Source organism: Alligator sinensis, unplaced genomic scaffold, assembly GCF_000455745.1.
Source record: "Alligator sinensis unplaced genomic scaffold, ASM45574v1 scaffold281_1, whole genome shotgun sequence".
NCBI classification, from domain to species: Eukaryota; Metazoa; Chordata; order Crocodylia; family Alligatoridae; genus Alligator; species Alligator sinensis.
In genome coordinates, this window is record NW_005842306.1 from 117,311 (window position 1) to 133,306 (window position 15,996).

The 15,996-nt window shown below is 45.0% G+C and overlaps 1 protein-coding gene across 18 annotated transcripts in view; it reads right to left on the reverse strand.

Annotated features, from left to right (window-relative positions):
* The window catches only part of FOXN3 (forkhead box N3), a 219,176-nt gene that overhangs the window by 86,238 nt on the left and 116,942 nt on the right, over positions 1 to 15,996 (reverse strand). For 9 of the 18 annotated variants that reach the window (XR_003095167.1, XM_025209766.1, XM_025209763.1 and 6 more), the window contains exons 1-2: positions 14,172 to 15,987; positions 12,720 to 13,276 (exon numbers count right to left, since the gene is read on the reverse strand). Coding sequence is in view for 17 of the 18 variants with exons in the window: in XM_025209766.1 (XP_025065551.1) it covers positions 12,720 to 13,262 (543 nt within the window). In the remaining variant the exon portion in view is untranslated. Of the gene's footprint in view, positions 1 to 12,719; positions 13,277 to 13,813; positions 14,122 to 14,171; positions 15,988 to 15,996 lie in introns of those variants that run through there. The other 9 variants (XM_025209759.1, XM_025209757.1, XM_025209758.1 and 6 more) reach the window with 7 other exon arrangements.

A 15,996-nucleotide genomic window follows, 5' to 3' on the forward strand; every position in this document is an offset into this window, starting at 1 on the left:
AGGCTAGATGATCTGTTCAGGTCCCTCCTGACCCTAGCTACTATGAAACTATGACCCATAAAAATGCAGAAGGAGGAAAAAAAAGTTTGCCATTATGGTAGCACCACAGTCTTGTAAAGCTCCTTCCTTTAAGTTCTTATATGGCTTCTGCTACTGTACTGAGTACAGTACTCAGTACTGAGTACTCCCTGCCACAGTGGGAACCTGGCACAAGGATCTAAAATGGTCCCCAATCTTCACTGGCCCATGTACAACAATAACGCACTGCAGGTAACATCTTGCTGTGCCCTCCCTCTCAATCTTAGCTTTATTTTGTTTACATTCCCTGTGGCCAAAAGCAACATCATAGGCTTTCCACAAGCACCATGTTCTCTGCAAGCCATAAATTGGGTATCACTCATCTGAATGTTTAGGCACCCTGACAGTTCCAGTCAGTCATTAAGTACCAGCAAGTCAGACCTTGCTATGCGGGGTCTTGCAATATCTATATATCGAGAGAGAGAGTGAGAGTGCAATCTCTCTTCCTCTGAACAAGGTCTATATCTATCTATCTATCTAGATAGCCATCTATCTATCTAGATATAGATATAGAGACAGATATTGGAAGATCCCATATAGTGAGGTCTGACTTGCTGGTACTTAATGACAGTGACGGGAACTGTGAGGGTGCCTAAACATTCAGATGAGTGGTGTGCATGTGCATATAAAAACTTCCTCTGAATGAGCAAACTTTACCTCTAAGACAGAAATAGAACCTACTTAATTTCTGGGCTCTATTTTTTGCAAGTGAATTCTTGAAAAAGGTACTGCATCTGTTGGGCTTTTACTACAAGTATAGTAAAGGAATTAAATTGTTTTTCCCCCTTATTTGTACTCAAAGAAAGGTCCAGTTAGACTGCAGGGAACGGTATCATTATTACACTACAACAAGAACATTTGCCTTTTTTAGTAGTGGCCTTGCTTCCATAATTAAGGAGGCACACAGGAATATTTACTGTTATGACTGAATTCTTCCAAGGTGGAGTGCTTACTGAGTCAGAAGATCTTTTGAAAGGGATGACTAACACATTTACAGAATTAAGACCCATCTAATATTTTAAATCACAGGTACCTCCGGACAGGGGACTGTATGGGTGGTGGGGACAATTATCTACACATTTTTGAGAAATGAAAAAAATCTGTTAATTAAATTAACTTAATTTCTAACTGAATTCAGTTAAATCAGAAGTACCATACAATTAATGGCCTTCACCAATATTTCATTCCAATATACTTTCTTCAGCACCAAAGAAGTCAGCTAGAATGAGCAACTGCTCCGTCCTGTGTAAGGAGGGGCAAGCACTAGGGCTGTGCAAAGCTTTGGGTGCTGATTCGATTCGGAGGAGATTCGGCCCGATTCGGTGGCCAAATCTCCAAATCTGAATCAAATCAGGAGACCAATAAAAAGGTTCAAATCGATTCAAAGCTCTCCAAATCTTCAGAAAAGATTCAGAGAGCTTTGATGATTTGGGCACACCCCACCCGCTACAGCAGGGAGCTGGAGCCAGACTTGGAGCTGGTAAGTAGGGGGCGGGGACCATGGGGGGGACCCCTGCCAGGCCCCATCCCCTGCCTTCTCCCCCAGCAGCCCTCCTGCCCCTATGGCTGGGCGGCCCCGCCCCGGCACTCCGCCAAGGTTCCCTCTAAAGGTGCATGCGTGTGCAGCTGCACACAACTAAAAAAGTGTGGCTGCGCACATTCTTTTCAAGGCCGCACACCAGGAGAGGCTGGGGTGGGAGCCTGGCGCGGGCTCCGGTGGCTCCAGGGAAATGCTCCACTCTCCGCATCAGGGCCGGGGCCTGGAGCACTTCCCCAGAGCCACCAGAGCCTACACCAGCCCCCGGCCCCAGCCACCGGGTCCAGGGAGGAGCTGCTGCCTGCCCTGAGTGAGGCTCCGCCGGCTCTGGGACACTGCAGGACATGCCCCCTGAGGCCAAGCAGGGGAGCAGAGCAGTGTCCTGGAGCAGGCGGAGCTTCACTCAGGGCAGACAGCGGCTCCTCCCTAAGGTGAGGCAAGGCATGGATGGAGGCTGGGGTGGGGGGCTGGCGCGGGCTCCGCTGGCTCCGGGGAAGTGCTCCACACCCCTCCCTGCCCTGATGCAGGGGAGCGGTGCACTTCCCCAGAGCCGCCAGAGCCTACACCAGCCCCCGGCTCCAGCCCCTGGTTCCAGGCCCCCAACCCCAGGCCCTGGCCCCCTTCGATAAGTGTTCCACGCCAGACTGAGGCGGCACACTCACAGACTGCTACTCCTTAGAGGAAACATTGCCCCCAACCCTGCCCTGCTCCCCCAGCTCCAGGCCTTTAAGAGGAAAAAAAAAAAAAGTGAAAAAACCCCAGGCCTCACCAGCTCCTGCAGCGGCCTCAGGGGGCTCATGGAAGAGTCCCCCACGCAGTTCTGGGCAGTGGGGGGCAGCAGGGATTGCCCCCCACCAGGCAGGAGCTGGTGAGACCAGGTTTTTGGGGGCTTTTTTTTCCCCCCCTTAAAAAGGGCCAGAGCTAGGGCGAAGGGGCAGCAGTGACTGCCCCCCAGCCCAGCAGCACCTGGTGAGTTGGTACTTTTTTTTTTTTCTTTCAAAGTGCCAGGAGCTGGGCCTGCATGGTTCAGAGATTTGACAGGAGCCAAATTGCCAAAATCAGATTCGACCAAATCGATCTGGGACAGTGATTCGAATTACTGTCCCTCGAAATTGGCCGAATCTGAATCCAAAGCAAATACTAGCTGCTTAGCGCAGGCCTAGCAAGCACACCAGTCCCAATAGACGATCTAAGAAACTGCAGATCACACCTTAGAATAAGGTCCAAGGCTATGCATTATGAATCTAAATATTGGAGCAGATTACTTCACGTGATCTGAGCCAAAGGACCAAGAATACAAAAAGGTCCAGCACCACCAAGTAGCCTCTCTTAATATATTTACCAAATAAAATTAAACCCTGCTGTAACCCAGGCACAGCTCTGTGAACTGAAACAGATCTGTGCTCATTTACCTCAGGATTCAGTCTGTCCCCACACCTCTGCCTGCAATACCCATTTTAAAAAGATATAATATTTGCTTGATCAAGGTCAGTTGATTACTTGTAATAGCAGATAAGATAAAAGAACTGACTTTCATCTTACCTACATAGCAAAATGGAATCTGAGTCACATTTATGGTAAAGGATTTCAAGTATCCTCATTTCCCAGACTACTGACAAGTTTTGAGCAGTCTTACCCCATAAATGTCATGTACTATGTCAGCAATCTACAGCCCACTGAGCCATTTTATCCAGCAAGTAAATTTTGGCAGGTGGTCAAGCAGCAGGGAGATGCTGCACCCGTAGTGTTGACAGTGACCGTGGCTGTGGTGGTGGTGGCTCCCCATATGGTGACCCCCCACCTCCAAAACATTGTCAACCCCTGTACTAGATGCCTGAAATAAAACACAGAAGAGTGGCATGAACAGGTCCCTTTAAAAACAAGCTAGCAGTTCCCAAACTAGACCTTTCAACTCCCAAAAGAATTGCAGCACTTATGAATGAAGTTGCAAGTCCAACAGAAATTCAGCTGTCTCAATTAATCTTGTTCCTGTCAGACAAAAGATAGGGAGGCGAGATGACACCTACTGGGGTGTAAAGACAAAGCCTCTTGTCCTGAGATCCTACAAATCCTAAAGTGTGCTAACACTCATTGCTCCCCCCCCCCCTCCCATGCCCCAAATGCTGTGTAGCTAACTAAGGCTGGGCTCATGCAAATTAACTGCCATTAAAATTCCAGGGGCAAGCCCATCAGGTTGTGTACTCTCCCTGATCACCTACTGGCAGAGGAGCAGCAATGCTCCTTGGAAGGGCTGTGTGTGTGTGTGTCTAAAGGGCTGTGCGAGGCTCCTCTTTTGTCTGGGGTTTTAACTCAAATGAGTCAGGACTACCTCAGAGGAGACATCTGTTTATACCGGGGTGGGCAAAATACAGCCTGTAGACCAAACCCAACCCACCAAGGCATTTTGTCCAGCCTGCAGCAGGTCCCTTGGCCTCACCAGCCCAGGGACAGAAGGCAGCCCAGGCCCTGGGGTGCACAGCGGGGCTGGGGCAATGCAGTGGCCAGACTCCATTTTCCAGCAACCCCAGAGGTGGCTCCTTCTGGCTGCTGCTGCCAGACCTGGCTGCTTAGGCACCCTGGCCCATCCACCCCACACCAACTACCTAGAGCAGGACCTGTGCGAGCAGGGCAGGCAACCACACAGATGGGATGGGGCTACAGGTGGACAGGGAGCAGGACGGGCAGGCAGAGTCAGGGCTGAGATCACTGGGCCGTACCCAGAGCAAAGCCGCGATCCGCTGCCTACACATCCCTATGATAGACACTGGTTCCACAGGCAGTGGTGTGCGGGGAGTGGACTGTGGCTCTTCTCCGGCTCCCTGCTGTCACTGCCCTGTGATCCCAGCCCTGGTTTCACCTGCCTACCTGTCCTGATCCCAGATAGGACTGCCCAGCTAGGTGAGGGGGCCCACTGAGGGAAATTTGATGAGCTGTTGCAGGAGTTAATCTCCTGGCTCTGATCACAACTGCTTTCTCTGATCACAACCTCCACTTCACCTCCTGGAAACTGAACTGATACTTGGTTTTGACTTCAGTTATTTTCTGGAAACCCCCTGATTCAAATCCTACTGTGAACCACTAGGCCTCACTGCCTACACCTGTCAACCCTGACAGCAAACTAAGTTCAAAAGACTCCTTACCAAGTAATCAAAGCCTAGTAATACAATCTTCCTGCTCTGTTTCAACAACCATCTGATGCTTCTGTTTCCTTTTTTTATTTACAGAATAAGAAAATCTAAGAGGTAATTATTCTGTAATTAAAATTAAATTCTTGAATAAAGCCTCAAGGAATTTAAGTGTCAAACACAAAGAGAGAAAAAGATTTCCCTGAAACAAACAAGCCCAGTTAATCCTTAAATGCTCGGTCATGAACTGGTGGTGCATTCACTGTAGTGAGGCTTAAGTGCTCAGAGGCATCTCTATTGAAGTTTCATTGCAATTCACCATGGCTAAGCATTTGTTAATAGATGCTCAAAGTGTTTGTGCACATAACTTCCACCTCCAATGATAACCCAAACTGTCTGTGCAGCCTGCTGTGCTCAAAATTAAGCACCCGCCCCCCAATATTTAATTACAAACAAAATATGAAATACATCTGCAGTTTGTTCATTGCAACTCAACGAATTAGGAAGAAATATAGGTGGTGAATGAGAAAACAAAGAGGGCTTCACAATAAAGCTGGTTAATCGATTTTACAGGCACCCTTATTTAACAAGCCATTTCAGGAACATCATTTTAGAAGACTCACAGCACAGCCTCTCCCATAGCTTTCTCTGCTGCCAGGACTAAGACCTATGCATAAAGGGGCTTGCCATGTGTTAAGAATTATGTGCAAAGGTATAAGAAAAAATACAGTTGTTTTTTTTTCTTATTAATGCTTTGTGCACATCTCACTGGCCCCAGTCAAGCAAGAACCTAACTTTAAGCATTCAGTTAGTCTCACAGAGCACTTACATATGTGCAGGGAGCCTGCTCCACTGTGCTGGAAATCCAGCACGTCAGAGCAGACTCAATTAATCAAGTCTGTGGGAGCATGTAAATTGATACACTATGGCAGCCTCACATGTCACGTGTATCAGCGGCGCAGAGCACCTCCATGCTGAGAAAACGGTGGCAGTGAACATGTGTTAGTTCAAAGTGCAATGTGCATTAGTTCAAAGTTCACCGCCACCATTTTCTCAGCATGTTTACTCTGCGCTGCTGATACATGTGATACACGGGCACTTTTAAATTAGCACTAAATTAAAAGCGCCCAGCACCATGTTAGAAATGCATGTAAAAATGCCCACTGGTTTCAAAGGGGTCTAACTTTCAGCTGAGTTAGACATGTACCTTGCCAAACAGGAGATCCTCGTGACAGCATGAGGAATAAGCAGACTTTGCAAAGAAAGGCAGGCACTTGAAAGCAAAACAAATTTAGCCCCGATTCAGCCACAGAGAAATCTAATGCTCTTGGACAGTGTATTATTATTGGTCATCTCACGTGCTTGCAGCATTTTAAAAGTCAGGACATCACAACTTACCACAGCCTAATTTGTTCTTGGGTCCATGACCTTGTCAAATAGAAGGGCAAGAGGATATAGATGTCATGAATGCAAGCTTAAAGGAATAGAGTGAATTGTTCTAGCATTTTATTATTAGTGAAGTCCTGGAAGCTTGAAACATTCACTTTAACAGACAGAATAATCACCAAATGAAACATCTTATCTTGGACTTAAACTACTCCCACATCATGCAAGATTTTTAAATCCAGACTGGATATCTTCCTAAGAGATGTGCTCTAATCCAGGAATGTTCAGCCTGCCTGACAGTGGTAGTAACACTGCCAAATTTCTGGACCTATGGGAAGCCCCAAGCTCTGCACCCAATAGAGGCAGGCAGGGGTGGCACCAGGCCCCCAATCTGGGTGTAGACAGCCAGGAGGGGGCAGCATAAGGCTCCTGGGGACCAATCCTAGAATGAGAGGCAGGAGAGCTTAGATCAGGGGTAGGCAATGTTTTTGGCCGGAGTCCTGAAAAAACCACAATGTCTACCTTGGACGATGCCGGAGTGCTGACACACGGAGTAGCTGTTTGCAGCCTCCCAGCTGTAGCCAGCCCATGGTCCCAGTCCACTTGCAGCAGGGCTTGCAGCCTGCCAGCCACCTGCTGAGGGCAGCCTGGGCTCCATGGCTGGCAGCAGCTGCTTAGAGCCCAGGCTGGCAGTGGTATGCCGAGCAAAATGGCCTTGCATGCCATGCTCGGCACATATGCCGGGGGTTGCTTCCCCCTGGCTTAGATTATCCCAGTGCACTTTGGAAGGGGAAAGCACCAGGCCTGCAGGGACCAATCCTATTGTGAGGGGGTAGTGCCAGGCTCCCAGTACTCAAGGCAGGGAAGCAGCAGTGCAGTGCCCTGGGGCCCAATACTGACACATGGCGGCCAACTGGCCCATGGACTGGCCAGCCCCACTCATCTGGCTCACAAGGCCGAAAGGCTGAGCACCACTGCTCTAGCTCAGCCAAAAATGATGGGCTCAACACAGGAATTAGTTAAATTCAACAGTCACTTTTATTCTGGTCAGGCTAGATGATAATCATCTATTAAGGGCAGGAGACTGTCACCATCAGTAGAGTATCAAGGATCTTCACCACAGCAGAAATTCTTCACAAGTAATGCCAGAAATGCCACTGTTGGCAAGTGGTACTTGTGTATATGCAAAGTGGCTTAAAAGTAATGAATGAGGAACAGACTTTTTCCTTCTACTCTGGGTAACATCTTATCCCTATTGTGGTGGCATTTTATGTATCAAATATCGAGTAAAGAATCCTCTCCCCTACCATACAAATCAACTGTCTCTTAACAATGGGACCCCCACGTTGATTCTCACCGTGCAAAGAAGGTGGCACAAAGCACCTGGTCCCAGCAATCTGTCTGCATTAGTGCAAACCACTACAACAGCTCAGCATTAGTGACAGGGGAAAGATCTGTCTCAACAGTGCCTACACCAGACACTTATTAGACAAGATGTAACCAAAGCAGTGAAAATGGGGGCAAGCATTTTGAACAAGAGCAACTTTGGAGCAGCTCATCTCAGGGCTGAGCACTGTCATGTACTGAAGGAGAATCTCAGTTTAATGTTTATAACTTGTTATGGGAATATGCCTTTGAATAAACTCTACAGCAGATGGGCATGACATTCGCTTGTCCTGACGTGTAGGCCTGCTCCTCCTCTCCCCACATGACCTCTCAGTATCAGCCAAGGGCGAGGTACAGACATTACACTTTTACCAGTATACGTGAACAGAAAACAGAACAGAACAGAAGTTCGGCACACAGACTGGTTTAAAAATGGCAGAATCCAGTCTAAGATTTGTCCCCCCAAAGAACGAATGTTTCATCTGTTTGCTACTAATTTAAACTAAACTACACTGCTTACAGACAACTGCGCAATTTAAATCAATTCTGCCTCAGGCTTTCTAAATGCCTGTACCTAGCTAAAAAGTAAACACCCAAGGCTCTTGAATTTGAAGACATCTCCTGGCACTGCAAACATCCTCTCCCCACCTCAGGTTTACCATGCACTTCCCCATTCTCACACAGCCAATCTACAGAGGAGACCTGCTGCTAGGATGAGCACTCAAGGAAGCAGAAGAGATAGAAAGGAGGACATATCAGTAGCAGAGTGGAGTACAGGCATGATTGGTTTGATGATCAACATCACTGGGATTAGTGAGCAACTCCCATCACCTGAGACTGGAGGATTAAAAACAAAACCCCTAATGTAATAAACATATTTCCCATATACCTGTCAGCAATAATGAAGCAAGCTTGTGTTTGTAGTAAGCACACAGGAATCGCAAGCTCTGCAGCTAAGATTTTGTCTTGCCTTTTTTCAAAGTGCAAGTACCTATGACCAGCATGGAAATCCCTGAAAAATAGGGGTTACAGCAACAAAAAGTTGACAAAAATGCTCCCTTAAGACGGCAGCCTAGTGGGCACAGCTATCATTACAGCAAACCTACCTAACGCATCTGAACTAGCTTAGCCCTCTCCCTGAAAGCAGAGGAGCTGCCACATCAGTAACTCTGTTGCTAAGGCAACTGCTTACTTTCCATATCAACTGCAAACTTGTTGCTATGGAGATGCATATACAAGAAAAATTCCTCTCTATAGCCAAGGACCAGATGGTGGGGAAGTCAGAAAAGTCATGGGCTAGTGGGTTGTACTAAATGGGACATACACTAGAGGCCATTTAAATCTGTGTGTTCACAATGGGATTACTCTGACCACTGAATTCACAGGTCTGGCAGCAGAAACTGAGCCAGGTAACTCCTGCACTTAGGACCATGTGACATGTTATATGCTGACCATTATTAAACTAAGCTCAAAAGAGGTTCTCTCCTATGAAGTACTCTGCATTTCCCTCTGAGACACCTCACCCTCTCTCCAAATGGTCAGCATCCTAGAAAAAAATATCTTTTAATTCTGACTTGTATTGATCTAAAAAGAATTTATTAGTAAGATTAACAATGTGTCACACCATCAGCACACAGCTATCATGGAGTAACAGCAGTGTCTGAACAAGTCTTTGTACTATAGCAGATAAAGGTCCTTTCCCACCACTCAAAACCTGCATGCAATCATACCAAAACCTGCAAATGTGCATCCTTTCAAAGTTTCAGTGATGCAGCCTATAGATCCTTCTTCCTGTTATACAGGGCACATGGCATGAAAAGTAAATACAGGCTCTTATACACACACAAGCAGCTGTGGACAAATAAATACAACATATGTATTCCTAAAAACAAGCCACAGAATTGAAAGGTTCAGACAAACTGCTCCTGTTGGTCCAGTTCACATGGTATTATTTTAAGCAGTCAAGTCTCCACAATAAAAAGGGATCACAGGAGCAGCCTGTACCTTGAACATATGAAGTTAGAGACAATCTGGAGGAGCTCTTGTCTAGGATATAACAGCAGTAAAAGATACTGTGAAATCTGCCAAAAAATAAAATCATGTTGACCAGTTCTACTCATGGCAAGTTCCCCTCTGGAAAACACAGGATTCTGACTGAAGGAGGAGTAAGCGCCATACCAACACTTAGCAACCTGAGGCATTTGCAAGTTATAAAAGGTCTGATATGCACACACCTTCAAGTATCCCACTCTCATTCTATCCCTGAAATCCACGTGTTCTTTTGTTGCAGATATACATCATTATAACTACCTTTTAAGCAGGGATCTATATGGCTACTTGCCAAATGCTTAACCAATGGCACTATGCTAAATAACCTAAGAGCTAACAAAAAAGCTTAGAAAGAACACAAGACAGCAGTAACAGCCGTCAGACACCCACCCAGCTACAGAACTCAGTCAAGTTGTCAGCCAGGTGACACAATTAAGATGACCCTTTACTTTGTCCTTCCTTGCAACACCACATCTCTAGTCACATCAATATAAAAAGTGACAGAGGCCAAGACTTTGCAAGCTAATATTCCAAAAGGATTCAAGAGAAGAATTAACTGCTCCACAGAACTTTTTTCTTAAAAAAAAAAAAACAGTTATTGAGAGACTGTATAAACATAAACATTGGAAATATGGCCATGAGAGAAAAAGCTTCTAGCTGTTCACAATGTGTCAACACACATCAACTAGCAAATGCCTGCAATTCCCCAAGCTGATTAAAAAAACCCCACCATACACTCTGCATGTTTTGGAGCCTGCCTTGTTAACATTTCAGGATGTGCCATTTGCTAAACTAAACTACTTTTACACACACAAATACAAACTCAAACACAGAAAGTGCTTCACCACAAACTAAAAAGCATTGTCCTGGGTCATAACAACACTTAAGGGGAGTTTTCAGATTCTAAAACAAGGATTTCTTCTGTAATAATGATTTGCATTTTAAACAGTCTTTGCAAGACAGTCAAAGACCTGTTTTAAGACACTCCACCCAACTCTGAAACTCCTTATTTGGAAAGGTTAACAGGTAAAGCCTATTGTTTACCGCATTTACAATTAAGTGACAAAGCAGTTCAGTCAGAAGTTGTAATTAATGAGTGCCAAGTCTGCAGGTCCCAAGCTGCCAAATCCCTTGCCCTAGGGTAGAGGAGAGAAACCCAGAAGGGTACTTACATAACCTTACTCAGCATACATTTTAAAATGGACAGTGGAAACTCCATAACATTACTATTCATTACCAGCAGGGCAGCTAGCATTTTTAAGAGCTCAGAGACCAGAAAGGAGCAAGACAGAGCTATATAGCTCCTAGATATCTCAGTTTCTCAAAAGATCAAAATCTAGTTGCCAAAATTTATGAAACAAGACAACTGAACAACACCACATACCTTACTACATATGGAACTGCCCTCTATGATCACAAGCACTGAAATGTAGGCAACTATAGAGTCAGGCATCGTGCAAGAGGAACCTCAGCTTCTCTATTTTCAAACGATGATTACTTCTGGGACAAGACAAGCAATTACCATGAAGACAGACATACATAAAAGAAAGCTCCTTTTGGCAAGGAAGTAATTATTAAAATCATCAACTCATAAACAGATGAAGAACAGAATGGGGAAAAAGGAACAATGGAAGAGTTAAGCACAACTCATCAGTTCCAATACATTTTGCATCTAAATCTATTTCGTTAGACATTCTATGGTCTATGATATGATTTACAGGTTATAACATGTGTGACACTTCCTCTGTTTTATATCTATCTGAATGTGAAGTTCCAACCCCAATTTATTAAGTTAAATAATGCAGTTCAGAAACAGTGTTAACCTTAGGTATACATTGTGATTGTGCCTAGCTACAAATGGTAGATTATACCCCATCTGAAAGTCAGACTGAGAATAAAATCCACAAAAGTTAGATAGGGAGCCATCAGCTCCTGCAAAACATAACTTATTCTACTTTAGAGTTGTTATGAATACTGTGAAAAAAGTTAACACACACCAGCAAGAGTCTAGTCTGTTGAGCTGTAATCACAGCATATAGAAAACCAAATGAGGAACAAAGCTAAATATATTTTCTTTGCTTCAAACAGAGGAGCGGGTGCACCTTCTAGATTTTCTATTAGCTTTATGTATATGAAAACACATTTAAGTGAAGTTATTTCACTGCTATTTATTGTGGCAACACAGAGTGAGAGTAAACTGGAGAGACATCAGCCTGCCAATTCATACAGCAGCACCTTTGACAAGAGTTCAAACTTATTGCATTTGAAGGCTGTCGCCATTTGGAAATCAACAACTGCTCCCCATAATGGACAGATTTGTGCAATAAGTGATACCAGGAAATAGTAATGCCACCAGGATTCTGTTCATTTTCCTTTCCTGTCACCCTCACACACACCCCTTCAGATACAGCTGAAGATTCAAAGAATTCTTTGCAACCAAAGAATGTAACAATAGAGAAGACCTGGGAGCAAAAATTTGTTCTCCAAATCTCCACCACCTTGTGGAGGTCAGAGTCTGCATAGGCATAAAACAAGTACAGTTTAACTTCCAATAGTCATTTGCAGCTGCCAAACTGTATCTCCTTTAATAACGGAGCCACTCCTGAACTGTCTACCTTCATCTAAAAGGCACAGTAAGTAAGAAAGTACCATCACTTCATCACCAAAAGTTAGAACTACTTCTAACCTCTTATAGAGTTTCATCAAATAACAACTCAAATGGGGGGAAGCAGGGGGAAGGAGAGTGAGGAAAGGGGAATAGATGGAATCTTACATAAAGCAAACTTCTCACTATACATTTTTATAAGCCAAAAACAGCATGCAACCTATTTATAATGATTACATTCATCTACTATAGCTGGAAACCATTAGCACAGCATGATAACTAAAAACAATATTTAACCACTATGCATGAAGACACCAGCTGAAAAGAAAAAAACCAAAACAACAAAAACCAACCAACTAAAGTACTTACTTACAGATGTCTAGATGATAATTTTAATAAAGTCATCCTAACGCTGGTTTGTTTGGTTTTTTTTCTGTAATGAACTGAAATTACTGGACAGTAAAATGCAGTTTACAGTACAATCAGGAATACATGTTAGGATTAGCAGGCAGATTTTATTAAGAACAGGTAGGTCTGAATATTCCAAGCTTACCTGACTTCTGTCCTTGTCCACTTTCTTAAAACACTTATTTAATGATAGATTATGTCTCACAGAGTTTTTCCATCCAGTAGGTGCATTTGCAAAATAGGGAAAGTGTTCTAGGATCCAGTTGTATATATCCTTTACAGGCAGTCTTTTGGTTGGCGAGTCCTCAATGGCCATAAATATGAGGCAGCTAAAGGAATAAGGAGGTTTGCAGTTTGGGTTCTGCTTGGCATCATAGGGCATGTCAGAGTGAGCAGGAGATGGTGGCGTGTCATCATCAATGTCCTGAACTGGGCTAACGCTTCTTAAGACAGAGTCCCCAAAGCTTTTCAGCAAGTTCTTGCTTTCATGTAACCAGTTCAAGTTAGTTAGTTCTTCATCCTCCATGGCCGCTTTATCTAATCTTATGGCAGGCAAAGTAAGATCTAGGTCCTCCTCTTCAGGAAGTGCCTTTGATAAATCACTATCCTGATAACACTGACTCAGTCCGCTGGAAACACTAATTCCCGAGCCCTCTGGCTTCTTACTGGGAGGCATGACTGGACCCATTTAGACAGAAGCTCCTAGTAGATCCAAAACAGGATGACAAGAAAAAAAAAAAAAAGAAAAAAAAGTTAGTTAGCAAGTCAGATACACTATAACAACATTTTGACAGCTTTTACCCAGCCAGTAATTTGGCCTTTCATGCCCTACATAAAAAAAATAAAAGTAAAAAAAAATGACAGGGGCACAATTCACAATGCGAAGAAAAATCATTTAAGAGTCAGAAAAAACAAAGAACATTTTAGTCAATGGGATGCTTCAATAATCCCAATATGTCCCATTCTGCATACTTCCTAAATTGCACGCAGGTAACCCAAAACACAAATCTCTTTCAAGATAATATGAGAATCAAGTCATCATGAAACACTGCACTTGTATCATATTAATAAATATATAAAATTTAAAAAAAACATAGGGAGCCTAAAGGCCAGTTGCTTCAGATTAAGTCCAGCTGCTTCAATTTTGAAGACAACACAACAGCACTATGATTAAATCACTCTGTCTGTGGTTGAAGGCACAGCCAGGCAAACAGTAAATTTAAGTATAGTCACAATTACCACCAATCTCCACAAGGTTTTTGAACAGAACTTTTTGAACGGAAATGGAAGGGTCCAGCAAGGGTCAAGCTGAATGCCAAAAAACAAAACAAAACAGGAAACTTAAAAGTACACATAAACAGAGAGGATTCTAACATACGTTGGAACATGGGAGAAATCAGGATGTAGGAGTCTTATAACACTTATATATTTAAAATCAGTGCCCTAAGACAGGGAGGAGCAGGCAGCACAATGGTAGATAGGACAGGAAGCAGAAAGCAAAACAGCAAACTGTGCAAGGAGCACATAACAGGGAGCAGAAAGCAGACTGGGGAGGGCAAAGGAACTGGAGTGGCACTTGGGTTAATTTTTGGTATACCTGCCAACACAATTGGCCCCCACACCTTTAGGAGAAGTTCAGTGACAGCACTGCTGAAGATACTTCACCAGGGGGCCCTACAGGAAATGAGAGATCAATAATATTCCAGAGGACTTGGAAAGATTAGAAGTTTGGTCAGATAAATAGTCTGTGTTATTTAAACAGGAGGGTTATAAACAACAGCCGAAGAGTAAAGCAATCTACAGAAAAGAAAGCAAGCAAGAAAGCAGGGAAGGAAGAAGGGAAAAACATTCAGTTTTCATACATATCAAAGCATTAGTCGGCAAGGGAAATAAAAACAAAATTAAAAAGTCCAGAAACTGAGGTACGCCACTTTCATGCAGTAAAATATCTAGTATACAATAAAAACACTAACAAGATCCATGAATAGTCATTATTATATCCAGAAAAAAGACAAAGATCTGGAGGAGGGGAAAAAAAATAATCACCAACGAAATGCTTAACCAATACAATTTATAATTCTTCCTTCCTAGAACAGTACTTCCTAGACACTTATCTGGAAGATAAACAGGAGTATTACTTCACATGGAAGCACTGGGCACCGTTTACCTCTGCTGCAAACTCAACTTTGGCTCCAAACAGAAGTTATGTCCCATGAGCTCTAAACAGGAAAATTATATCATGGCTGACAGTAACATAATTTAATTGAACTGTTGCTATGACAACATGATGCTCTCTTTCCGTTTAATTTGCTTATTTGCCAGTATCCTCCCAAAGGGCCATATCATGCCATCCATTTCAGGCAGAATTCCTTGTCGACGCTGCTTAAAAGGTTGATGGCAAAATACAGTCCTGAGTGACTAAACACACTATTTTCCATGCTCTGTTCCAGTTTAAAACACAACTTGCTGGTGCCTGGTGCCACCAAGACTCACTCTTCAGTAAGTTTAAGCAACTCCAATTTGTTTTACCTATGTGGGAAGAGCCAGGGCTCATGTAACAGAATAGTAAGTTTCCCACACTTTACTTTTAAACTACCTTGCAGTCAGTTCACTGCAGCAAATAATTGCTTAGCTTGGAAAGTTTGACGGAAAGGCACAGGAAGGCCCAAAAGAAGCCCTCCCAGACCTACAGCACTCTCCCCTCCCAGGGGTTACAGCAGGGAAGGAAGGTGTTAGGTCAAATGCTTTCACCGTAGCCATCAGCTAAAATCACTGAAACCCTCAAATCCAGCTGGGGGCTAAAGGGTGTTGACAAAAGCTCAGCACCTGGCAGTGCGCAAGAACACGAGCGGGCCAGCCCAGACCCCGGGTCCGGCAGAGTGCGGATGTGGGGGGTGCGAGCTGAGCATGACCTGGGTCGGTCCATTTCCCCTGGCAGCACCCCACATTTTGGGTCCGGGAAGTCTGGATTCAGAGGCCATATCCCTCACTCCCATGCTCAACAGCCACTACTGCCCCCGTCCTCCCTCCAGTCCCTACTGGCACCTAGTCTGCCCGCGGCCGCCGCATGCGGGGGCTCAGCTCCCCTGAAGGACGCGCGGGTCCTTGTGCCGGGGCGGGCTCGGGGCCCTGGGGAAGAGGGGGTAGGGTTCACCCCTGCACCACAGCACAGCCCCCGCCCCGGACAGGCGACACCACGGAGCCTCCGCGCAGCAAACGTGCGTGCCCTGCCCGGCTGCCAAGGAGGCGACCCGGCCCGCAGCTGCTCCCGCCCGCGACCGGGACGGGCACAAGCGCTGCTGAGGGGGGCCGGGGGAAGCGCCGCAACTCTTCCCGCGCCCGCACTGCGGCCGGGCCGGGCCAAGCGAGAGGAGCCCCGAGCCCCGACCCTGGCCCGGGCTCATGGCCGCCCGCCGCTGGTG